This window comes from Triturus cristatus, chromosome 4_1, assembly GCF_964204655.1.
Source record: "Triturus cristatus chromosome 4_1, aTriCri1.1, whole genome shotgun sequence".
NCBI classification, from domain to species: domain Eukaryota; kingdom Metazoa; phylum Chordata; class Amphibia; order Caudata; family Salamandridae; genus Triturus; species Triturus cristatus.
In genome coordinates, this window is record NC_140585.1 from 523349581 (window position 1) to 523374809 (window position 25229).

Sequence of the window (25229 nt, forward strand, 5' to 3'; positions counted from 1 at the left end):
ATCACAAAGCAAAAATAAAAAAGGTAAAGGAGAGGGTGGCAACGAGATGGGAAGATAAAGAACATGTCATGACCCTGGGCAGAGAAGATCATGCCCTAGAGGAGTTGGAAGGAAATAGTATTTTTAATGTGCCTGGGGTGAGAGAGAGGAGGCAGAGATAATAAAACCTGGAAGGAAGAGGGCAGATTGATAACAAGGGTAATGAGATGGTGCTTGAGAATACTGGTACAGTTATGTTGAAGGCAGCCGTAACAAGCATGGGCCCAGGTTAAAATATATTTCAACGTCCAAATCAATAAAGCAAGGTTGGCAGAGTTCATATTCACACACTGGGGTCATACACTACTGAGTCAAAAACACTAAAATGACATGGAACTGACAACACTGCTTGAGAAAGGGGATTTGCACATATTGGGTCATTAGAAATAATTGCCCCTGAACATGTTTTTACACATTGTCAATTTTTTAATTCTCTAAATGAACTATAAAGGTGTCGGAGAATAATCACATAGCACCATATCTGTGTTCTTGAGAATATAGTGTCATCTTAAACGTTAGCCTCAAGCCAAAAATCCTTGCTTTAAAGTATTTGTGACATACTTAGGTAAAGCGGGTGGCTTAAGAGAGGGTAAACGCGGGATCTGGCTCTCCAGAGAGTGTCTCACAGTACAATTTCTTCAAACAACAAATCAAAACATACTAGAATCTGAAATTGCAGACTTTCTTATTGTGGGTCATTCAAAACCCCCAAAAATATATTTGTAGTGTATTTAATTTGAAATAAAATAAAAGTTGACACCTCGTCAGGAGTAGTAAGCGCTATTTAAATGCAATTAGAATGCAATACAATTGATCTGAAACTTTAGCTTGTATGAATGTAGCACAATATTAGAAACAATTAATTTTAGACTTAATACATAATGTACATTAATGTAGAACAACAGAATTTATGATAGAACCTTAAGGGTGGAGAGTTCAGTTCAGAAAAATCTTTCTTCGACTTGCACAGCCATGAAAGACTACTACTTCATACAATACATCATTGTATTCATTTAATACAGCTGATAATCAAACACATTGAAAAAGAAGACAATTAAAATACTATACAATACAGTAATCTCAAACCCACCCATCCTAAAAATCAAGCTGGACATACAGTTTCCTAATATAAAATGATTCTCTGATGTAACTTATCATGGCATAGCAGATTTCCGGGTCTTTAAAGTTAGATACAAATCTAAATATTTTGAGCATGCAGAATGAGGGGCTTGGAACCTTCCTCTAGGGATTTTATAAAGTGAACAAAAAAAATGCAGGGTGCTTTGTCTAGAAAAATTGTCAGATGGATATAATAACAGATTATCTGCCCATCCTCCTTGCACTAGAAATGCGGCCAGGACATGTACTATACTGAGTCACAACCTTGTTATATAAAAGCTATGTAGATTATCTAAACAGGTAAGCTAAAATTGCATCTCCTAGTTAAATATCCCAATTTCCACATTAACCAAGGAGGGGGACTGTAGGGATTTACATCCACGCTTGAGTTGGGCCTGTTCATAATAAGCTGACTTAATCAGGGCTTTGGTTGATTGGGGGATTAGAGTCGGTTGTTTATAAAACTCTAAACATTCTAAGCCCTTCCGGCCATGATGTATATATCTGAGCCATGAGATACTTTCAGCTTTTTCAAGGGCTAAACAGTGAAGGATAAGTCTGGAAAATTCTAGTTAGGGTGTTATACAGATTTTTAGCCACAAAAGCAAAAGAGCCAAGCCACACAGTTTATATTTATGTATGTAAACTAAGTGATACATGTCTGCTTGTGGTATATTAGAAACAAGGGGGGATTGGTGTGACTCATATTAAACATACTATATGGCGATGCTTAAAAATCAGTTACAAACTACAAAGAATTTGGCATCTCCTAGAGAACTAAATCCATTCAATTAGCATTACCCCCTGAGCTTATAAGTAAAGGGAATTGTAGCACAATTTATTTTACTTTAATGTCAGCAGACCTAGTAGCATTAGTGGGAAAGGTTGATGTTATTGTGAACGGTTTATGTGATCAGTATCCACTCACCATATCTCTAAACTTAATGTGAAGAGTAACAACAACCCTATAGCAGGACAAGAAATTGAAAATTCAATAAATTAAGGCATAAGAGTCAAGTGGAACATAATTAATTCACAACAATTCATTTATGATCTGATGAGATCTAACAAGGAAGCCATGTTGGCTTTCAAGAGTTATAATAATCCCCCTTGCACTATTTTAGAATCTTTATCTCACTTTGTTCTTCTAGATCATCTATGCTATTAGTTCAGAAAACCAGAAAGATTGAAAAGCAATAGTGATGGTTTGATTATGTACATACAGCAGAACATAAACAGCTGGAACTATGCCTTAAAAAATGTCCACACTCAAAGGATGATATAATAGCTGCCAGACACATTAATAAGGCAATAAACACATGAAAAGAAGAGATGAGCAAAGGCATGGGAAGATCTGGAAATGAGAGAGAACCTAAAAGATGGTAGGGCATTATGGCAAGAGGTAAACCTCCCTTTCTTTACTGATTTTTAACCTAAAGGTTGAGTGTTTAATCCCAGCCAATATCTCAGTTGAGTATTTTCCTAGCATTTATGATCCTGGTCACATCAAAGCTGACACAATCGAGCCGGATGAAGTAACATATGATCAGGCTACTGCTCTCTAGCTTTGAGTAGCACAATTGTTATAAAAGACGTTACACTAGTTAATGATAAGCCTTGAGTCGTGCAATTGTTATAAAAGAGGTTACACTAGCAAATGATAAGTATCCTCCTGGGACAGCCCCAGGTCCGGATGGAGTTCCTAAGAAGGTTTTTAAAGACAATATTATCCTCTGGGCCCAATACTTGCAAATATATTAAGAGCTGCGACTGGGCCAGTTGGAGCATCTTTGGAGAAAGTGGTTATAGTGACAATGTTTCAAAAACAATTTGGAGGAGTAGGCTGAGAGAAATAATGTCCTATGACTAGGGCACTTTAGTTTCCAACTGTTGATCAGTGCCTTAACCTGTTTGTTCTCATAGGGAAATATGCCAGAGCCAGGAAAGGTGCCATAAGTATGACATTAATGGACCTCTTCTGTGCCTTTGACATGGCAAATCGATCCAAACTGTGTACTCCTATGAAGGAGATGGGAGTTGAAAAGGCACTGATCGAGTTGCTAAGACGCTTACACTGAGGTCATCGGCTGGGTATGTTATGGGCCTAATGGCCAACATCTCGCCTCTAATACCCTCTAAATCTGTGGTTCACCATGGATAAACTCTGTTGCCTTTCTTATTTTTAATTTATATAAATGGGCCGGAGAATAACTTGACCTCTGCTCGGCTAGACATGCCACAATTAAGTAAACTCCAGGTACCGGTTCTCTTATATATGGAGGACGCAGCCCTCACTCTCAAGGGCTGCCAATGGGTTACAAATCCTCCTTGACTTATTTACAAGCTTCATTATGTGTGGCCCGAAAATTCAAAAGCCCATTCTTTAAGGGAAGTAAGGGAAGTTTCAGTCACTGAAGTAAAATATTTTACATATTTAAGTATCCTGTTTGATTCGGCACTAAATTGAGATTATCTACTTAATTTAAGAGTACATCAATTTCATAGGGCTATTGAATATCTTCCACTTTACTTCGAAGCTGTTCCGTAAGCCGGTGAAATAGATAACACAAACTTATAGGGCCAAGTGCATCTCAGTGGACTATATGGTGCAGGTGTATGGGGGTACGTTAATGCTGAAACCCTTCAAAGACTGGAGAACAGCTTTGTACACAGATTGCTATATGCGCTACAAACCTCTGCCACTTTGTCACTCTGAGGTTTGACTGGGTTATCTGGAACAAGTTATAAAGAAAGCTTTCCGCTATTATGGCTTAGTGTTTGGGAGAAGCCAGAACCTAGCTTTCCAAGGACAATGATTAAAACTGTCTAACTCTGGATACCATGCTAGAAATTCCCTGGACTGCTAATGTGAAGTGGGTTTATACTGCTCTGGGGGTTCCTGAGGTCTTTACCAATCTCGGGAGTGTTGATAGATATTCAAAAGACCTTGTCAAATGATTGTTTTTAATCAATGTGACAATTACGCAGTGCGAAGACTCACAAGATACAGTTGGTTGCCTCGTATAGTGCTTTGAAGACCACTCCTGGGCCAGAACTTTACCTATCTTTACTTACTAATTTTCAACTGATATTTTCTCCACGCGCCTTTGATTTATTGCCCTTTTCTTGTTTAAATTTCCTATGAAGAGAACTTGGTTTATAAATCTCCCGAAATTCCCTTGAAATAATCTATCTGAACAATACACCTCATTTTATGCATTTTTGGACGTTTCATGACCCCAATTTTACGATCAGCCAATATCAGACAACTTTAAATTGCCATGATATTTTTACAGCAATTGGGGGCAACACAAACTTGTTAAGAGGTTATCAATTTCCTTAGATGCTCATTGAATGTCAGGAAAAGATATGGAGTGGTTAATTGCACACAAAATTGTTGAATGTAATTTTTTTATTGTACCGCATGGATTAATTTGTTCTGATTGTACATTTTAATGTTTTTAATTTGTTTTTAGTACATCATTAATTACTTTGTGTATTTTATTTATCAATCTGTACTTTTTCATTTGTACTTTAATGGCTATTCTTAGCTGAATTAGGATGACTGAATGAGAATGAATGAACCCCTAAAAAGACCTCTACATTTTGTTCAAGATGAGTACCAATAAGGCTCGGGTGCAAACTGCAATAGTCAGGGAAATATTCCTTGTCCATTATGTGAAGTACTGAAATAAAACAAATGGTGTCAACAATATGTTCAGCTCTATTCCCACTGATAACCTATTTCAAGAAAGTAGTGATGTGGCTCACTTAGTGCCAAAGCTGACTTAGAATATAACAGTTTATACTCTCTAAATATAAAGCTGAAAGGAACATGATAGTTATGAATGTCAGAAGGCACAAGTGCTTAAGTAGGCTACCACAGCTGGCCAGGGCTCCAACAGTCACACCCTAATTTGGCTTAATTAGGGCCATTTTCTTCCAAAAGTATTTAATACACTCAGAGGTGTCCGCAATACAGACCGTTTACCAGCATACAGCAAAATCCTTACACACTTCAGGGAGAACTGGGCAATTATATACACCAAGGAGAAATTGAATCAATTCTTAATGCATAATGCTACATTACCATAGGAATAACTAACAATTTCCCAATAAATGACAAGCAATATCAAGTGACATTTTCGGAAACAATAGGACGATGCAGGCTTAAGATTAATCAACACTACATTAAATATGAAATCCCAATATTTCCTGAGTCTAGAGCATGGCTAAACATTACGTGTATTTTTAATACGCAGGTTTACATAACAGCATCTTGGTGCAGAATTACAGATGTTTATTGTTATCCAATCTAATGGTACTCCATTTATCGACCTCAGAAGGATAAAGGGCTGAGTGGACACACCAGGATTTGAGGTCGAACACAGGCCCCTACAGTGGATGCATTGGTCCACAAGGCCACCAGACCAGACTTTAGCTTGCAGCTATGCCATTGATGTACAGAGATGTCAACAATCATGCATTCCCATAGGCAAATACACATGGACACGGCTGGCTGAAATGCAGCACATTGTGATTTTTGTGCAGGCCATTGATCCGGAAAAAGAGAACCAATGGTTCAACTGCAAGAACAATGTGAAACTGTCTGTGGACTACATTTGGGAACCGAGGAATAGAAAAAATCCTATTCTACGGCTGCAGGGTTCAGAAGATACTAACATTACATTTATCTCTTGTATTATACTACACTGAAGATACAGTACCCAATTAGGAAGTAAAAGGTCAATGCATCACATTTCACTCATCAATGTATTGGAGAGGATGCAGTAATGCACACACAAACACACACCTAAATATAACCTCTGGGAGTATTCTTCTGTATAGGACATTTGTTTGTAGGTGTTCAACAAAACAGTCTAAATTTTCCAAATGTGTTTGCTTAGAATGGCCAGCCTGGCTCCAGTTGGTTCTGACATAAGCCATGGACAGATTAAAGGTAATGTAGCCATGAAACGTCTGCTGGCTCTGGTATAAGCCACAAGACTATTCCTGAGACACTGGAAACAGATTATCAAATGATACATTAGAAAAAGTAGAAGGACCCGATGACCTGAAGTTATACCTCAGAAGTAGTATATTGTGGTATATCATGGGGTAAAGATGTATTTCAATTTTGGGATAATTCTTTTGTACAACAGTTTTCTTAATTAAAAAGATAATAGTAATGTTTTTAGACGACTAATGTCCCAAACAGGTAACTGAAATATAATGAATGCGGAACATTCTTGCCAGTGGAAAATGAATACAAAGGTGTTAGAGATACATCAACCTAGAAGATGAGGACTAAGCAACGGGTACGGGAACACAAATATTTGCAAACCTAAATGATCTTTAATATTTAATAACAATCTTAAAAATAACAATTCTAAAATTATCTAACAGAAAAGTAATATCAAATGAAAAGTCAATATTGAGAATTAACAGAGGCTGCGTAGAAGGCTGATATGCGAGATTTAGGTGTGGTACCCTGCTGAATAATCATTACCCAGCATCAGCACAATGTAGGTGTAAAACAAAATCAAGAATGAGAACAACAGAGGCAAGTGCGTTTAGGTAAAGATTTTAAAAAGGCGAGCTTACATATTTTCTTTTGCTAAATTATGCTACATCATATGACAAAACTTTGAAACTCAACACACACCATCCCTCTCGCTTACCAAGAAACTGTAGAAGAATTCATGCACGAAGAGGCCCAAGGAGCAGACGACGACGTACACGACATGATACAGAAAGGCCATGTCCATGATCATTGCCCTATAGCCGCGTGTGAACGTCCCACGGTTCCCAACAAAGCTCACCAAAAAGACTATTTTGTTGCAAAGCTGCAGAGAAATAAATCAGAGCGTCAGATTACCATCATATTATAATTAGGAACGTTATAGTTTTAATTAAACAGCATCAACATTGTTCACAGTGAACACCCCTGCTGTCTCCCACCTCAAATTTGTCAGCAGGAGGCATTGGTAAAGGGCTAATTGCTTGGTGTGAAAAAAGCAATCAATGCACGAGCAGGCATCCATTAATTGGCTTAAACCCAATGCCACGTCAAAACTGCTTGTTTCTGCTCAAGTAAATTGGGGGTCTAAAGGCTAAGCTCCAACAATGCTTAAATACCCTCTCACAAATCCATGTGGTCTTGTTTAAGCTCAATAGCTTTGAAGTTCCAATCTCTACACTTTAAAACATTTGAAGTGTTTAGGCACCAGTTGGACATGGTTATTGGTGCTGTCACTTGGTTTAGTCCGTATTTTCGTCCAGGCAGCAGAATTTTTGTTGTGTTTTTCCAATATAAATTATAAAAAAACAGAATGCCGAAATGCTGCTATTAGAATAATTAAAAAACAATTCTCAATTTGAATTTCCACAAGGTTATTTACCAACCCTGCACATTCTGGTGGCAATTTATGTGTTGCGCACTAGTGGTAGTAAATAACATTTTTATGAAAGGAATTTATTTTTGCTGTGTACTAGTGGTAGTAAATCAATTAACTTTACAGAACTAGGAAATATAAACCGATATATATATATATATATATTCACGAAAGAATTGCCTGTATATTTTATTTACCCCCCTTTCCCGATCCCTCTGTAACACAGCATGTCACATTTTCAGCTATTGAGAATCATAAATTGGGATATCATGCAAAGCAATACAAGTTAAATTAAGTAGAAGGCCAGGGAATGTAAAATTGAGAGCACAACTAGATGGTGCAAGGGTTCTTAAGCCTTACATATATTACACTTACATCAAAAGACAAAGTACTATTAAATTTGCAGATGGCAATTGCCTTGATACCAAATAATACAATGTTATGTTACTCTAAATGTATCCCTAAAGTGCACGTTTACCATAATTCCTAGATGCTATAATGAGCATAACACTCATTGAAATCCAGCTGCTAAGAGGGGAAGAAGGGTTAGAGAGTAAAAAGTTAAGCTTAAGTCTCTACTGGAACTTAAGCCGACAAGATTTGATCCTTTGGGAGAATTCCAGCATGGGTGTCGACAGGCAAGTCTAAATTTATGGACCTAGAGGGATCAATACTCTGAATATGGAGCCTGGCCCGCATGAGTTTATGGAAGGCATGGATCTCTCCATCAATATTTCAAAATCCTTAGCGATCTGTGTTAAATTTGCTAAGCCTAAAAGTCAGTTCTGCATCAATTCTAAGATCACCCAAGTCCATACTTTTACATATCTGGGTATTTTATTTGATGATAGGACATCCTCGGGCCCTTCTCTTCTCTTGAAAAGAGATACACTAGCTATATTAAGTGGGGGGGGGGGGTCTGGATTTTAGCTTAAGGGTGGGTAGGAAACCCATAAAAGCTTTGATCCATATTTACAAAGCTAAGTGCATTTCCTCAACATGCTATGGCAGTGACATCTGGGGATACCGGGCCTGTGGCACCATTCAGCTGGAAGAAAACAAGTTTCCCAGGCAGTTGTTAGGGGTCCCTCAAAGCTCCTCCACATTTGCAGTGCATAAGGAACTTGATCTTCGATTTATCTCAGACAACATTAAACTGAGGCCCCTCCTACGCTGGCTCTCGATCTGGTATAAAAGTGAGCCAAATGTAAACAGGTTAATAATTAGGGATTGTCTCTCTTTGGACAACTTGAGAGTGATCCCCTGGCAGAGATATATGAAGTCCGAACTTACAGCTTTGGGTTGTCCCAACCTATTCATGCATGCGGAAGAAATTGTTACGGCTGATTATTTGTGGGTAAAGCAGAATTTTTTATTACGCTGTTGTTGCAAGAGAAAATGCAGAAACCAGCTGCTTGTGCCCACTGTTTAATAAAGATCGTTAATTCCATCAAACCATACCTGACCCGGGTTAACAATGTATAGCATGCTTTCATCCAAGTTCAGGCTGAACTCATTTCTCCCTTTAATCTGCTTCCTCAAAGGTTGGGCTGCTGTAGGCATCTCAGGCCCAGTAAGTGTGATAAAGCCTTGCCTCAGACCATTAGCCATGTTGCAATGTTTTGCACTTTATATACGCGCATTAGAAAAAAGCTCCTGGTACCTATTTTAAGAGCAGCATATTTTAAGCAAGTAAAACCAGCAATGCTGTTTCTCCTCATGCTGGGGGAGACTCACACTGGTGTAAATATGGGTCATTTTAGGAAGTGTTGGTAAAATCCGAGTGGCCTGGCCATAACTTCTGGTACACTGACCAATTTAATTACTGAACATGTAATGACTGAATATGTAATACTATGTAATGTATCATGCACTGTATATCATGTATCTTTAAATTGTAGTGTGATTCTGATTAGATTCTAACGGTTTTATTCTGATTTTATACTGCTGTTATGTATCTTTGATGGTAATATTTATTTAACTGAATAAAGAATGTACTACTACTACTGTTTATGTGCTGCTTAAATACTTTACACATTGTCTCTGACTTAAACGTGACTGCTTTTGAGCCAAGCTACCACAGGGTTAAACACAGGTTAATTATTGATGTTTTGTGGTTCACCCTGACAGGGACTGTGGTTGCTGCTTAAGAAGGGTTCACATTGCCCGCAACCAAAACCCAACTTCCTACAATTTATTTATTTATGTGTTTTATAGAGCGCGAACTTGACCCGTTAGAGTATCAGAGCGCTTTACAAGGGAGCAAAGCAATATACAGACAGATTTAGAGTCGACCAGTTACAGCTCAAGTAGCAGTATAGTGCAAGAATATATAGGGGAAAGCGTAGCATGTATTTACAGTTTACATAACCAATTACACAGAGCGAGAAACCATATTTACAGAGTACGTTTTCAATAATTCTGACCCGGTCCCAAGTTTCTGGTGTTTCGGGAGACCCGGTAGTTAGGAGGGAGGTAGTGGGCCGCCATAGGTTATGCCATAGAAGTAGTTGAGGTAGTGTTAGACGAGAAATTTGCCCATAAGGAAGATTTTGGCATCCTTTTTGAAGCGAGACAGTGAGGGGATTCTTCTGATGTAGGGTGGGAGAGAGTTCCATATTCGTGGAGCAGCCCCTGAGAAGGCCCGATTGTAAGTTGTTTTTTTCCGAAAGCGTGCAGGTTGGAGCAGGAAATCTCTGGCAGATCTGGAGTTTCTGGTTCTTCCGGAGATCATGAGTTTCTGTGTCAGATATGCAGGGGAGTTAGAGTGTAAAGCTTTGTGCGTGATGCATGCATAGAGCTGTATTCTTGCCTCCAAGGGAAGCCAGTTGAGAGCTTTCAGGTGTGGGGAGATATGATCGTATTTCCTTGTGCCGGTCAGTAGTCTGGCGGCCGCGTTGAAGCAGGCTTTTAGAGGTGCCAGGGAGATCTTGGGTAAGCCCGAAAGGGTTGAGCAGCCATATTCCAGTCTAGAGATGACGAGTGCTTGAACTGCCATTTTTAGGTCGGGAGCATCAAGGAAGGGTTTCAATTTCCTAAGGTAGCTCAGATGGAATATGGCTGTTTTAGCCATGTAGTTTATGTGGTCCCTCATGTTAAGGTTGGTGTCAAGGGTAATTCCCAGGGAGTTAGCCGAATTCACAATGGTCGGTGGGCAATTTAAGGCTGTAATAGCCTTAATCCATGATTGAATCTCTAAGTTGGCATTGGGAGGGGAGATCAGGAGAAATTCTGTTTTCTTTGCATTGAGTTTGAGTTGATTGGATGCGAACCATTGGACGGTGAGTTTCAGGGCTTCGTTCAAGGATATAATCTCTTCGAGAGAAGAGGTTTTGATGTAAATCTGGGTGTCATCGGCGAACATATGATAGGAGATATTAGCTGCGCGCAATACTTCAGTAAGCGGTTCTAGGTAGAGGTTGTAGAGGGTGGGGGACAGGGTTGATCCTTGAGAGACTCCAACTGTGACCGGGGATGATGATGAAAGGTTGCCATTAATCAGGAATCTCTGTGACCGGTTATGGAGGAAGGACCTAAACCAATCGAGAACAGAGCCATCTAATCCCATTCTGAGTTTGAGGCGTTCGAGTAATTTTTCATGATTGACTGTGTCGAAGGCCGAGGATAGGTCCAGGAGGATTAGGAGACAAGTTTTGCCATGGTCGAGGGCTTGGAGGGCATCATATACAATGTGGAGCATGGTGGTTTCGGGGCTGTGCCCTGGTCTAAATCCGGATTGAAAGTCATCGAGGAGGTGGAAGTTGTTGATGTGGTGACTTAGCTGCTGTTGCACACATTTCTCCAGCACTTTGGCTAAGAGGGGGATGTTGGAGATGGGTCTGAAGTTGTCTGGGGAGGCTGGGTCCAGCGATGGCTTTTTTAGGATGGGGAGGACTTGGCCGGCTTTTAGAGAATCTGGCATCATTCCCTGCTGAAGGGAGGCATTGATTATTGTAGTCCAGCTGGGAATAATGGATTGGGCGACGACCGCAAGGCAGATGGCAGGGAGCGGGTCATTGAAATGGTTGTTCGGTTTTAAGGTAGAAAGGATTTTGGAGATGGAGTCTTCATCATAGTCTTTGAAGATAGACCAGTGAGCGTGATGTTTGGGAGGAGCCTGTGGGGGTGTCGTTGTGGGAGGAGGCGGGTCAGGAGGGGGTTGGGGGTGTGTGATGGCGCTGGGTTCGTTTCCAAGGGCCAAGATTTTGTCAGTGAAGAAAGAGGAGAATTCTTCAGAGGATATAAGAGATCTGGGGGTTTCTTTAGAAGATTTGGCCAGTTTATTAGATTGGTGTTTGACCAATTTGACGAGCTTGTGGGGTCTGTTCTTAGCTTTCTCAAGTTCGGTTCTGAAGAAGTCTTTTTTTGAGTTGAGAATGTTCCTGTTGTAGGTATTTCTGACCTGGCGGAGGAGTTGTAGATGTGCAGTAGAGGGGTGTTGCCTCCAGGCTCTTTCAGCTTGCCGGAGGGCTCTCCTCTCGTTGTTAAGGGAACCCGTGAACCAGGGGTTTCTGTCTTTGATTTGGGTTCTTTTCAGTTTTAGTGGGGCTAGATCATCCAGGATGTTTGAGATGGTCGCAGAGTAGTGATCATTGAGGTCACTGACTGTTGAGAGATGCGAAGGGGAGGGGAGGTTGGATTTACATCGGGCCACCAGTTCACTTCGGTCCAAGTTCTTGGTGTCTCTGATCCAGCGTTTAGGAATCGTTGGTTGCGGTGCTTTTGTCTTGATGGTGCCAGGTAGATGGAAGGTGATGGCGTGGTGGTCAGACCAATCGCAAGGGTCAATAGATATAAGCTTGACAGTTGATTCTTTGGAGATGATCCAGTCAAGGGTGGCCCCTTTTGAGTGAGTTGGTAGTGAGCAGGCATGGGTCATGGCTTGATCTGCCAGGAGGTCTTTGATGGCGTTGACATGTGGGTCCTTGGGATCGTTCCAGTGTAGGTTAAAATCGCCTAAGAAAATATCTTTGGAGTTGGTGGGAATCTTAGCTGTGATGATTTCCATGAGGTGGTCGGTGAAAGAGTCGTTCGTACCTGGGGCGGTGGTAACAGATGTGAAGGTTGCAAAGTAGGGTGGAGTTGTTGCAGATAGCGAGATCGAGGTATTCGCAGGATTCGGTGGAGTCCGCCATAAGTTCGGTGACGAGGAGGTTAGAGCGGTAGATGCAGGCGATGCCGCCTCCTTTCTTGTTAGATTGTCTGTCCAGTCTTGCAATGTTGTAATTAAGGGGGGCTAGGAGGTCCAGGTATGGGGATGAGGAATCATTGAGCCATGATTCTGTTAGGATTGCTAAGTCGAGGTTTTTGCAAAGGATGAGATCAGCTATATCTGCGGCATGCTTAGCTGCCGATCGGCAGTTGATTAAGAGACCTGACAGGGAGGATTTGGGTGGAATTTCGGGAGTTTGGACAGACTGGTGGACAGGTGTTAGATTGCTCATGACCACAGCTCTGTTGTGGAGGGTGGCTGGCCTGTTGGGGTTGACAGTGACCAAGCGGATGGGATGTTCAGAATTCCCGTCGAAGGGAAGAGGGATAGCTGTGGTGGGGTTATGATCATGGAGGATGGCCAGGATTTCAATTTCCGTGAGGTCTAGTGGACTTAGAGTTGGAGAAGCGGTGTAGGAGAGGGCCAGAGCGAGGTATTCTTCCTCTGAGAGGTGGCATGGTTGTTTACGGGGACGAAGCTGTCTCAAGGAAGAGGCTGTTTCGGGTGCTCAGTTAAGTGCAGGGATGTGCAAGTAGGCAGGAACGTGAGGTTAGCGAGGGCGAGTTCAGCGAGGTGGAGGAGGTTCGTTAATTCCGAGATAGAGATGTGAATGCTCTGGGTAAGTTTGGTAGCTCTGGAGAACAGAGAGGCCATGTCCCTATCCAGTGGGGGCGATAGAAGGCGGAAGGGCCATGGTTCAGGAGCCGTTAAGTCAGCATGTATAGGAGATATGGGGGGAGGACTAGTACGGCCTGTGTTGTAGGTCGTTGGATCGGAGCTAGGGCTCCTCTGTGGGTTGAGTTGCAGGCTAGGAGGGTAAACACGACCGGTGTCAGCGGTCATAGGGGACATACCAGTGGCATAGTCTACATGAGGGGGGATTGTAGGGGGGGATCAGGGGTCTAGGGGAGATTCTAGGGGTAAGGCCGGGCACCATGTTGGGGTGGGTAGGGGGATCTGTGTTGGAAGACCTTTGGGGGGTTTGTGAATGGTTAGCTACGTTGGGTAGGCTAGAAGAGGGCTTGTCGGGGCGTGACATGGTTCCCCTGCCTGAGTCATGCACGTGGTTTCGAAGGAGGGTAAAACGGTCGGCAAATGTGTCCAAGTTTTTGGCTGAGGCTTGGATCAGGATAATGCCATGTTTGTAAAGAGTGATGGTGAGGTCAGCACGCAGTGTAGGGGACGGTGTTATTGTTAGCTTAGTGCCATATGGGATGTTTTTTGTTGCGCATACATTAAGGAGGAGGTCAAAGGTTTTGCGCCAGGCAGAAGTCCTTCTGGAGTAAAAAATTAGGTCATTAATGATTATGCCGTTGTCCGCGCTATAGTGAAGGTCAGAGACCAATGACTCAGGGTGTCTATTAAGGGTGGAGTGTTGGAAGTATTTAGCGGTGGTTTTGGAGAGGTTGGGGGGGTAGACCAGAGTGTAAGAATTTGCCCCCGTAGCGGAAAGGCCAGGATTTGCCATGTTGGCTTGGGTGGGCAACTCGAGGATCAATAGAGACAGTCGTGTAGTGAGGTGGGGTACTCACCGTGCAGAAAATAGGAGTTGGAGGGTGTCCGTATCGGGGGAGAGTGCAGAATATCTGGCAGGGAAGAAGATGAATGGCTGGCAACTATCAGAAAATAACTAGTGAGGGAGAGGATAGTGTGGTTGTCTATAGGATTTTCATCCTAATGTGGTCAGGCAGTAGAGGCAAATGTGTTGTCTTAAGCTGTTGCCAATTTAGGGTCAGGCGATGAGCAGTCTGCTAGGTATGGGCATGCTGTGATGATACCGATAGAAAAACATGGTTGGTGAGGCAGGATATATTTTTTAAATGCTAACTGCTCACCTTGGTGGTGCTTGCGTGAATGATTAGATCAGGGAAGGGCCATGATCCCTGTATTTAGTGTGGCGCCGCCGTTTAGGTCCAGGCTGTCATGCGTGTCTGCAGTCTTTACTTAAATCTTTACTTTAATATGTTTATACATAAACATATATAAAGGCGCCAAAATATATATATATATATATATATATATATATATATATATATATATATATATATATTATATATGCCACAACCAAGATGGCAGCCATGGAGCACCAGACAGGGGAGTAGTCCTATACCTCTAACTGTCCCAAGCTTCTCTGTTGCGTAGTCCTATTTCTCTTTGTATTCCAACTCATAGAGATGCTTTGAATTGTAGTCTTTTGTCTCTTTCCCCACTTCAGTGATGAGGGAGTAGTCCTATCTCTGTTTGTATTATTCGGCCATTTTGCAGAGAGGCCCTGGTGAAGCTAAATGAGCAGTCCTAAAATGGTGAAATTGCACTGCCCACCGGCTGAAACGAGACAACCAAAATGCAGAGGAAATACATTTTTACACTTTTTTAAAAAAGTCAGGCTTCCCAGCCCTGGAGCCTGCGAGCAAAGGAAACAATGAGGGAGCAACCCAGTAATCAGACAGAACGCTGCAAGAGATACCAGTTGAAGGCTTTTCAACAACTGAAGTTACAAAGCAATAGCATTCCCATAGTCCAGCCAAAACTGAATCACTGTGATCAAGCTGAAAATGAAACTGAGTTTCAACAAGAGGAATGATGTTCCTTTTCAACATTTTCAATTTGAGAGAACAGACATTTTCCACCTACCACTCCACTTGGAATATAAATTCCAAGTTTTATAAAAGATGTTGACAGACGGGTGGCTGCCTCAATAACCATAGCTACAGATACCTCTTTCCATATTATGCAAGGAGAACCCTAATTTGTATCAGATTTAAACCAAGAAAGTCCCACAAACGGTTAGGGAAAGGTATTCTGTTACTGAAGAAAGACCTGTCTATATTGGGTCTGAAGTGGTAGACCATGAGGAACTATAGCTCTAATTATGGGCAGGTCCACGTTTTTTCGACCCCTGAACACATGGGTTATTTAAAGAATAGCACCAGCAGCTGTTTTCCTAACTTCAGAGGGCTTAAATAATGACTTAGATATCCATTCTCTAGTGGCCTGAAAATTCCAATTATTTTGTTATTACTTCCATGTGCATGTAAGCAAAAGTCATGAGTTTGCATCTGTGCAAAAGAGGGTTTGGTGTAAACATTACTTGTGAAAGGAGCACAGTGTAATACAAAAAACTTAACTTTGCGAGTGGGTTGAGATTAATTTTACCCTCTGGTAGCAATCAGTCACCTCCACAATAATCTGCTAGAATAATGATGTATGCAGTATTAAAGGACAGAAGGAGGTTTGGGTAGAAGGGTGTAGCCAAATATCTTTCATATGTGAATGCCTTGGCATCAATCAGATTACTTTTGGTCTGTTGCAAATTGTAGGAAATCTTCACTGACTAGAATTGATGTTTTCCCTTTGTTTTAAAGGATTCTTGAAATTCTCTGTGCACATGGCTACACACAGACAGGTTCAGAGAACTCCAGGCGGTTTTAGAGGGAGAAGAAAATGCCTTGCACCCAGCAGAGAACAAAGACTGCTGTTCCATTACAGTCAAGTGATGTCCAGATATTAGATAAAATATACATAATACCATTCTAATAGCAGCCAACCGATCTTGCTACAGATCTCCCCTGCATTGCACTCAGTATCCATACCTGTAGTGTATGCAGGGTTAGCAACAAGCCACATCCTGCAGGAACTCAGCAGGGGCTTCAGTCATACCACCGCACGTGTGCTTTTAGGACTCACAAGGCATAACCACAGGCCTCGACGCTGGCAGATATAGGCTACGTCCTGGCCTTTTATAATGCTAAGTTCCAAGTACTCAAGCTCTCAGAAACTGCAGGGCATGATTTCTGCCCTAAACTATGTGTACAACTCAACAAGGTATAGCCTACCACCAATCCCTGTACCAGTAACTCTATGTCAGGACCGGAGGCGAGGATTATGCTCTACTTTCTACACTTTAATCACTGCAGCCATTCAAAGTTAACAAACCACAGTTCCCATGAACCATAGGGAACGACAATACAAAAAACAGTAGAGTGTCCATGGAGAGACTGTCCACTTCCAATGCACCAATCACGAGGCTCCTAGCAGTATGTGGTCCTCTGTCCCTCTTCATTCTCCCTCTTTCTTCACTGCTGCAGCCAAAGCTAAGAGTGATCTGTTTTCTCTCCTCATAGTGTGGATTGTTGACACTCTGCCTCCATAACGTGTGCTATTCTTACATAGATTGCTAGGGCCACTGTGCTTGGTATTGTGCTTTGTTCTGTGGCAGTGTCCCAGCGTTGGTTTTGGCCTGCTCACGTTTCTCACGAGGGCCTCATCGTCATTTCTTTATTCTTTTCTTTTGGACATAGATTGTGGCTCTGCTACCTCGAGCGACCCCCTTTCCGCTTCTCGCGCGTTGCGCGTCCCTGGTTTTCCCTAGGTGTGCTTGCGAGTAACCGCTACTCTGTTTTCTCGCTCGGCTGTGGGAGATTTCAGTCTCCCTAACGGCCGTTGATCTGTGGTGCGGCTCACGGCGTCATCCTCATGCCGCCAGAGGGTGCTGAAATGCGTCCTCTCGATCGTCCGCGTCTCCGGCATTCCACGCATCGCTCAACGGAGACGCAGACGATTCCAGAGCCTTGCCTGCCAGATACGCCACGTGTGTTGCCAGTAATGCTGCCTTAAGGCTGAGCGTTTGCATATTTTACGCCCCAGTGAACGCTCACATACCAGCGAGTCTGTAGCTGCCGTGAGGCAGGTTTTGATAAGGCTGTATTGCTGCCTGTTGGGGGTCAGTAGTTTTAGGCCTGTTGTAACGCTCTTTGGAGCCTGTATTGGGCCGTTTGGCCTGGCAGGCTGCCCTTTATATTCTACTGCACCAGGGCTGCCTGTCCCAGGGGTTTCTTCCCCATTTAAAAGCGTGCTCTGCCCGCCCTTGTACTAGGTTGTCACCCAGCCCCCCCTTCACGTGAGGTAACCCCTCGCACGTTTCCCACTTACCTGGGTGCCGTTCTCTTCCTGTTCTAATGGAAGAATTTCAAAGTGAGCCCTACCAGGTCGACCAGTGGGAGGAGGATCCCCTCACTTCCCTCCAATGGGATGAGGAGTTTTACAGCACCGTGGATGACTCCATTTATAAGGCGGTGGAGCAGGCCATGGCTCCTTTAGAGGAGCGCCTGTCTCGCCATATCGAGCAGGCTTGCGCATGCTGGCCCGGGGTTCCCAGACACTTCCTGCTCCAGCGTCCGGCGAATGTGGAGCACCCGTCGATCCCCAACCCCCTCAGCCTAAGCGACCTAGAGAGTCTGGGTTGATTTGGACGCTTTCGCCCGCCTTAAGCAGGCGTTTTTGGCTAGCAAGCCCACTGCGGTGCCTACTTCCCCCCAGGGGGATGACGCCGCAGGGGATATGGATGAGGAACCTGGCCCCTCTCGCCCATGGCTCCCGGCCCGTCCAGACCCGGCTCCCGCCGCTCCGGACCTTTGTGCCGACATGCTTGATCCCAATGATGTGTTGCATCCCAGGTCCTCGGATTGGGCCCCCTCCGAGAAAGTGGCCCAATATGTGGCCAGTAGAATCCGCCAGCCGTTAGAGGCCGTAGCTAGGAGCTGTCTGAGGGCGGAGTGCCCCCGTCGGCGGGGAAGGTGGTGGCTACCCCGGAGATCGACTCACGCATGGCCACCTTTCTGCAGAAATTTGTGAAGGACCCCAAGCGAGGTATCGATAGGTCCTGGCGGACTTGCCAGGACAAGCTCCTGGACGCTCTAGGCCCCATTACCAAAATCTTGGACATGGCTGAGGAAGCTAAACAGTCGGGGTCTCTCATCTCTCCTGAGACCCTTTCCGCCTGGGCCCAACGTGTTGTAGTTTTCCTGGGAAATGCCAACTGCGCCCTTTCTACGGAAAGGCGCAGGAGTTTGCTTATTAAGGTCGACCCCAAGCTTGGGGATCTGGCCGATTCAGAGGCTGGCTCCGTGGCGCAAGGTGGACTCTTCGGAAAGCCCTTTATCAGGGAATTGGGCAAATTTGTGAATACTTTCACGTCTCTTGATAAGGCCCAGTCCTCCATTCGTAAGGTTTTTCGACCTCTGGCTTTCCGAGGGGCCGGACGAGGTAGGGGCCGCTCATCCGGCCCTCCAAATCAAGGCAGGGAGCAAGGCTCCGGAACCGGACAATATCAAGACCAAGCAAGGTTTGGAAATTTCTACCCGACCCGAGGACGTCGTGACAGAGGCGGCAGAGCCTCCAACTCTTCCGGTGAGTGTTCTCCCTTCTTTCCTTCTAAAAGTGGGGGGCCATCTGGCGTGTTTTTTCCAGGCCTAGACTTGTGTCACGGGGGACGCCTGGGTCTTGCAGACTGTCCAGGGTTTTCACATAGAGTTTCACGGCGATCCCACACAACCGGTGCCTCAGTGCCCTCTCTCCTTCTCAGCCTCAGGGGCCGCTTTGGTCGACCAGGAGGTTTCCTCTCTTATCGTCAAAGGGGCGGTTGTAGAGTCCCTTCTGCATCCCCGGGGGTTCCTCAGCAACATCTTTTTGGTGGACAAGGCAGATGGTACACAGCGTCCGGTCATAAACCTGCGGGAGTTCAATGGGTGGCTGGTGTACCGCCACTTCAAAATGGAAGGCATCCACCTGCTGTGCGACCTCCTCAGACCCAACGATTGGATGGCGTGTCTCGACTTGAAAGATGCCTATCTGACGATTCCCATCTTTCCACCGCACCGGCGGTTTCTCCAATTTTCCTGGCGAGACAGGGTGTACGAGTTCACTACCCTTCCTTTCGGTCTGTCCTCCGCGCCCTGGTGCTTCACCAAGGTCCTGCGACCGGTAATCGAGCGTCTGCGAGTGTCCGGTATGCGTCTGATTGTCTACCTGAACGACATTCTGATGATGGCTCAATGTCCCCGAGCCTTAGCATCGCAACTTCAGACGGCGGTTGTCCTCCTTCAGAGCTTGGGCTTTGTGGTCAACGAGGCGAAGTCAACCCTGGTGCCCTCTCAGAGAGTGGTCTTTTTGGAATTTGTGATCGACTCGGTGGAGTCCAGTCTCACCCTCCCGTCACAGAAGCTGACAAAAGATTCGTCACGAGATCAGGAGAGCCCTCGCTCAGCCATGTCTGTCTCTACGTCAGGTGGCCCGAATCGTAGGCCTTCTCTCGGCCTCCATCCAGGCGATTTTCCCGGGTCCTCTACACTACAGTGCCCTTCAGCGCCTCAATAGTTACAACAAACAAATGATGGACGGAATGCTGACAATGCAGACATTCTCCCCCAGTCAAGAGATCTGGGTGAAATCCATCGTTCTTTTGCCCACTACGCCACCCCAGTTTAGACATGGCCATATGCAAATCAGTCTTGACCCTGTGCCTCATGGGAACAGTCCAGCCCGAACTGCCAAGCCATGTCTTCCCTGGACCTGAATAAAGCATCCTAGGACCGGTTTCTGGCTATCAGCCATCATCAGCCAGGATAGCTTGACTCCAGTGGCGTAGTGAGCACGGGTCCCACGTCTGGGAATACCCATTCCACTTAGGGCGAAAAGCGTTACAACAAACAAATGATGGACGGAATGCTGACAATGCAGACATTCTCCCCCAGTCAAGAGATCTGGGTTAAATCCATCGTTCTTTTGCCCACTACGCCACCCCAGTTTAGACATGGCCATATGCAAATCAGTCTTGACCCTGTGCCTCATGGGAACAGTCCAGCCCGAACTGCCAAGCCATGTCTTCCCTGGACCGGAATCAAGCATCCTAGGACCGGTTTCTGGCTATCAGCCGTCATCAGCCAGGATAACTTGACTCCAGTGGCCACCTTCGCAGGGGTCTCTCTTATTCGCAAAAGGTAACCCTTTCACCCGATGCCAAAGAAGAGCTCTGGTGGTGGTTGGCCAACATGGAAGCTTGGAATGGGCGGGCCATATTCGGTTCCGCGCCCGATCTTATTATCGAGTCCGACGCCAGCAGGTCTGGCTGGGGCGCGCTGTGTGGAGAGTTCACTACCGGCGGTGTGTTGTCTCCGCAAGAGCAACAGCTTCATATAAATTGTCTGGAGCTCCTTGCCACCAAACTCGCACTTAGGAAACCTCATAGGGCGGTATCTTCCCCCACTATCGCCCGATGGGTCCGGTGGGTGAAGCCGGAATTGACCTGCGGCTTTTTGGTGCCCATTCGGCTAGAGGAGCTATGGCCTCCAAAGCATTCGCCCTGGGAGCTCGTCTGGAGGACATTCTGAATGCGGCAGACTGGTCTTCCGACTCCACCTTTAAACGGTTTTAGTTTCAACCGGTGCCGGACATGGCACATTTGGTGGTGAGCAAGCTTTAAACAAGCATAATCCTCGCCTCCGGTCCTGACATAGAATGAAAGATTTCCTAGCTATCGTGACTGAAAGTTTCAATTCTATTAAGGACTCGGAGGCGAGGATTATCCCACCCAGCGTACCTGTTTCAGGTCTATTGCCCGCCCTCGTTTCGGGGTAAGTAACTATTATTGTTTTGGATCATTCGCTTATGTGGTTTGTGCTGTTATACTGTGTTTCCCTCCCTGTCAGGATTAAACCTTAGCCATCGCTGTCGCTTACATTGTGCTTTGCTCTTGCAGGCGATGCCAGTAAACAGAACTCTTGAGGATTCAGGATTGGCTGGCTTTGAGCAACGAAAGAGGGAGAATGAAGAGGGACAGAGGACTACATACCGCTAGGAGCCTCGTGATTGGTGCATTGGAAGTGGACAGTCTCTCCATGGACACTCTACTGTTTTTTGTATTGTCGTTCCCTATGGTTCATGGGAACTGTGGTTTGTTAACTTTGAATGGCTACAGGTATTCAAGTGTAGAAAGTAAAGCATAATCCTCACCTCCGAGTCCTTAATAGAATTGAAACTTTCTGTCACGATAGCTAGGAACGTTTTCATTCTGCCCTCTTTGGTTAAGGCATGCAGATCTTAAAGGCACATGGGCTATGGGCTGCAGCCATGCCCCAAGAGGACTAGGCATGAAAATTGGCTATGCCTGTGTCCACTGTACTATGTGTAGGTTTCGATCTGAAATTAGGTCTGTAGAACCATGTAGGTAATCTATGTCTAACAGGATTTGTATATAATCTGCCGATTTCTTCTGACAGTATCTTTGAATATACTGGTCAAAATGTTAATTTTTGTTTTCAGAAAAGGGTATTTTAATACCTCTTGAGTCTGATCTTGTCCTCCCTTTGAGAAGTGGGTTGCTGGCAGATGCCCAGAATACATCTTTACCTTGATATGGGGATATGCCTTGACGGGCCTTGTCCGTCTTTCTATGCAGCATCTGTGTTGAAGAACCTGTGATTGATTTTGCCATCGTGCATTAGATCCAGAGGCAAGGTGTGCCCTCGAGCAGACTTACAGAGAAAGAGTATCACAATGCTGCAGCTGTCCAGTGTGGCAGTAGTGGTACCTGCCACCATGCTGGACACAATTCAATCAGTCGTCCTTCACTGTAGACCATGGATAAGAACTGAATGTCTGACATGCTGCATTACTGAGTCAGTCTTGTGAGACAGCTAGACCTAAAGATGTATGATCACTCTCCAACCGCTAAGAGGTGATAAGTTCTAGAGCACTCTTACCTGCTTGCTTATTATTACAGTCGGTGAACACATTGCAAGTAGTGCCTCGCTGAGGAACGATCTTTCCCTTTTCTATAATTCAGAAACACAGTGTGAAAAGGGGGGGGGGAAAGGAAGTGGAAGAGAGAAGGCATTCTTGAGCTTTCAGTGTCCTATTCAGTGTACTAATATGGCTATTGGGTACAGGCTGCGGTAGGAAAAGGAGAAGTGCCTACTGATGCCAAGCAGTTTGTGAAGGGCAGTAATTATGGGGCTCGAGTATGTGAATTCGTACGCACGGATTACTTTCGGTGGGGTAGGTCTTGCATTTGAGGGTTAGAACTAACAGATTAGGGGTACAGCTACATTAAAGGATGATGCAGGCAGTCAATAATTTTAAGAGCTAATATTTTATGAGTGGAGGGGAAAGGACTCATTAAATTAACATGAGTTTTATAAAACAGGCATTCATGGAGCTGGGCTAAAGGAGACAATGTCTGGAAATGTCCTGGCCCAATAAGTAAGTGTATTTTGAGTGCATTGGCGGTGTTTGGAATGAAAAGAGGTGGGGTGACCAGGAGGAAGTGCTTTCAGAGGTAGGATTTGTTTATAAATGGTTGATGGACATACACACCTGGCTTAAATGAGACGTTTGGCCATGGAGTTTTTATTATCATGCAACAAGACTTTCAGTTACAATAGGGTAGCATCAGTGTAGCGGTGATAGTTGATGGTGGCATTTCTAATGGTGCACTTGGTCATTCAATGTAGGGTTTAAAAAGAGTGGGAAATAAGGTACAGCCTTGAAAAACCCTTGAGTAAGTGGGGTAAGAAGAGAAAATTTGTATTTGTTTGGAGCTGTTGCTAATAAAGGATGAGAACCACTTGCCTCATCTGTTCTTTGACAGTTGGTAGGAGTAAGAAGTTGCTGACTGTGTTGAAGGTGACTTAGAGATGAAAGAGAATTAAAATGGAGGAGTTGCCTTGATCAAATATTTGAAGTGCAAAATCCACAGTTTGGATGAATGCCATTTTATTGTTTCAGATAACTATAAAGCCTGGTTGGCACCTGCTGAGAGGTTATTTGAATTCTACACAACTTTCTAAGGGTTTCACAAAAACAGAGAGTTTGGATAAGGGGAAGAAGTTGTTCCCGAGTCTGAACTTAGCTTTATTAACAGTGGTGGGACACAGCCCATTTTAAGCCAGTCAGAGGCTTTCCCCGTGTCAGGGAGGGGTCGATCAGTTTAGTCCAGTGGGAGGCAAGGATATCACTTTTAGTTTTCAGGAGGTGATTAGGGAGTCCATGAGTGAGGAGGTGAGTCCCTAGGGTGGGAGGAGGGTTTGAGATTTGCAGTGGTTATTTTGATGATGATCCCTCAAAGAGAAGATCCCCAATGATTCCAGATAAGTGCTATTTAGACCTTGATTAATTTGTTGGGCGATGGAGCGTTCACTGGTTTTCTAGCAATGAACAAGATTATCATAATTTTCCACAGAAATTTCGAGGAAAGGTGAGGAAGAGGGTTTTCTGTTTTATTTCATGATTTTGAATAGTTTTCTTGGCCGATTTTTGGCAAACTTTATTTCAAGCCTGTGCATTTTTATTTATTTTTCTGGTAAAGACTTTAACGCCAGAGTTATTCATTGGCCAAATTGGCCTTTTTTCCTTATTCCGGGTCTTTTGAATGCAATTTCTTAGATTGTTTTTTAGTTTTCTGTTTAAGTTTGAGAAGGTAAATGTAACCTATGATCACAGTCATAGCATCTCTGTAATATGTATTGAGCATGCACAATTCAAATTCAGTGATGTTGTCTTAAAGGTTAGAAGAGATGTGTGCTGTGAGAATGGGTGTCAATGGTTTTGTAGTTTTGGATCCTTCATTTTGGTTTAACCCATTGTCCTTATTTTCAAGAGACAGAGGAAGATATATATACATGGGCTGCACATTATAGGAATATTGCAAGTCACAGATGAGTTCCATGACCATAGAGAGGAGCTAGGCTAAAGGATGGATTTCTTTATAAGGTTATGGAACTCCGATACTTTTGTTCCTTTCAATACATGGACACACCATCACCTTTCTCACAAACCACTTAAATCCTTGGTGAGTAGATTGTTCATAATAAAGAGAGAGCATGTTTGCAAACATGAAGGATAAAAATTGATTATCTGATGCACATTATAAAAGCTAATTCTTCCAAAAAGAGCAGTATTGGCTCTACCCTGGTCGCACAGGCATTTGCACCAAAAGAATGTCAATTATAGCACGCGACCATCTAATGGTCGGACTGCTCAGAAACTATAAATCAATGTAAGAAAAAGTATGCGAAAAGGGAGTGCTTAACAAGTTGAGCAATTTTCACTAAAAATTCAATTAGTGCATCATCAGTCCATATTTTTCACACATAAGAGATCTTCTTATAGATTCAATATAATGCAGGAGCCATGATATGATTTTCCAAACGAGAATTTCTTTATTCTTTATAACATCCAACAACAGCACAGCCAATGCATTTTGTCCCAACATGGGACTCCATCAGGGTTTTTTAAAAATGTTTTTCTTTTTTCTATTGATTCTTCCTGGATAGTATACGCCAGAGAAAAGAGGATGCTATATATCTGTTTCCCCAGTTGAACCTGCAAAATTATATCGGTGGACGCAACATTCTATTAATTCGAGGCCTTCTCTTCATTATAAAAGCTTTTAGATATTGGCTGCAAAAAGATATTAGAATCAGTTTAATTTAAGTCACATTTTATGATACTTACAATGTGACACTCATGCTAGTCGCTCTCTGTGAGCGCCACACAACATAAGGATTAAAATGACATCAGGACACACTGTGAACATCGTGCCAGAGTAAATTCATACATTTTGATGCTGCAAGTGATCATTCAACATCAATATACATGCAACAAGGTAGACACAAGTAGGTGAATGT

General features: G+C 43.8%; 1 protein-coding gene across 4 annotated transcripts in view; it reads right to left on the bottom strand.

Moving 5' to 3' along the window:
• ITPR2 (inositol 1,4,5-trisphosphate receptor type 2) overlaps positions 1-25229 on the bottom strand; it is a 1506646-nt gene that overhangs the window by 169458 nt on the left and 1311959 nt on the right. For all 4 annotated transcript variants that reach the window (XM_085652787.1, XM_085652785.1, XM_085652786.1 and 1 more), the window contains one exon: positions 6840-7004. In XM_085652787.1, coding sequence (XP_085508913.1) covers positions 6840-7004 — 165 coding nt within the window. The remainder of the gene's footprint in view (positions 1-6839; positions 7005-25229) is intronic.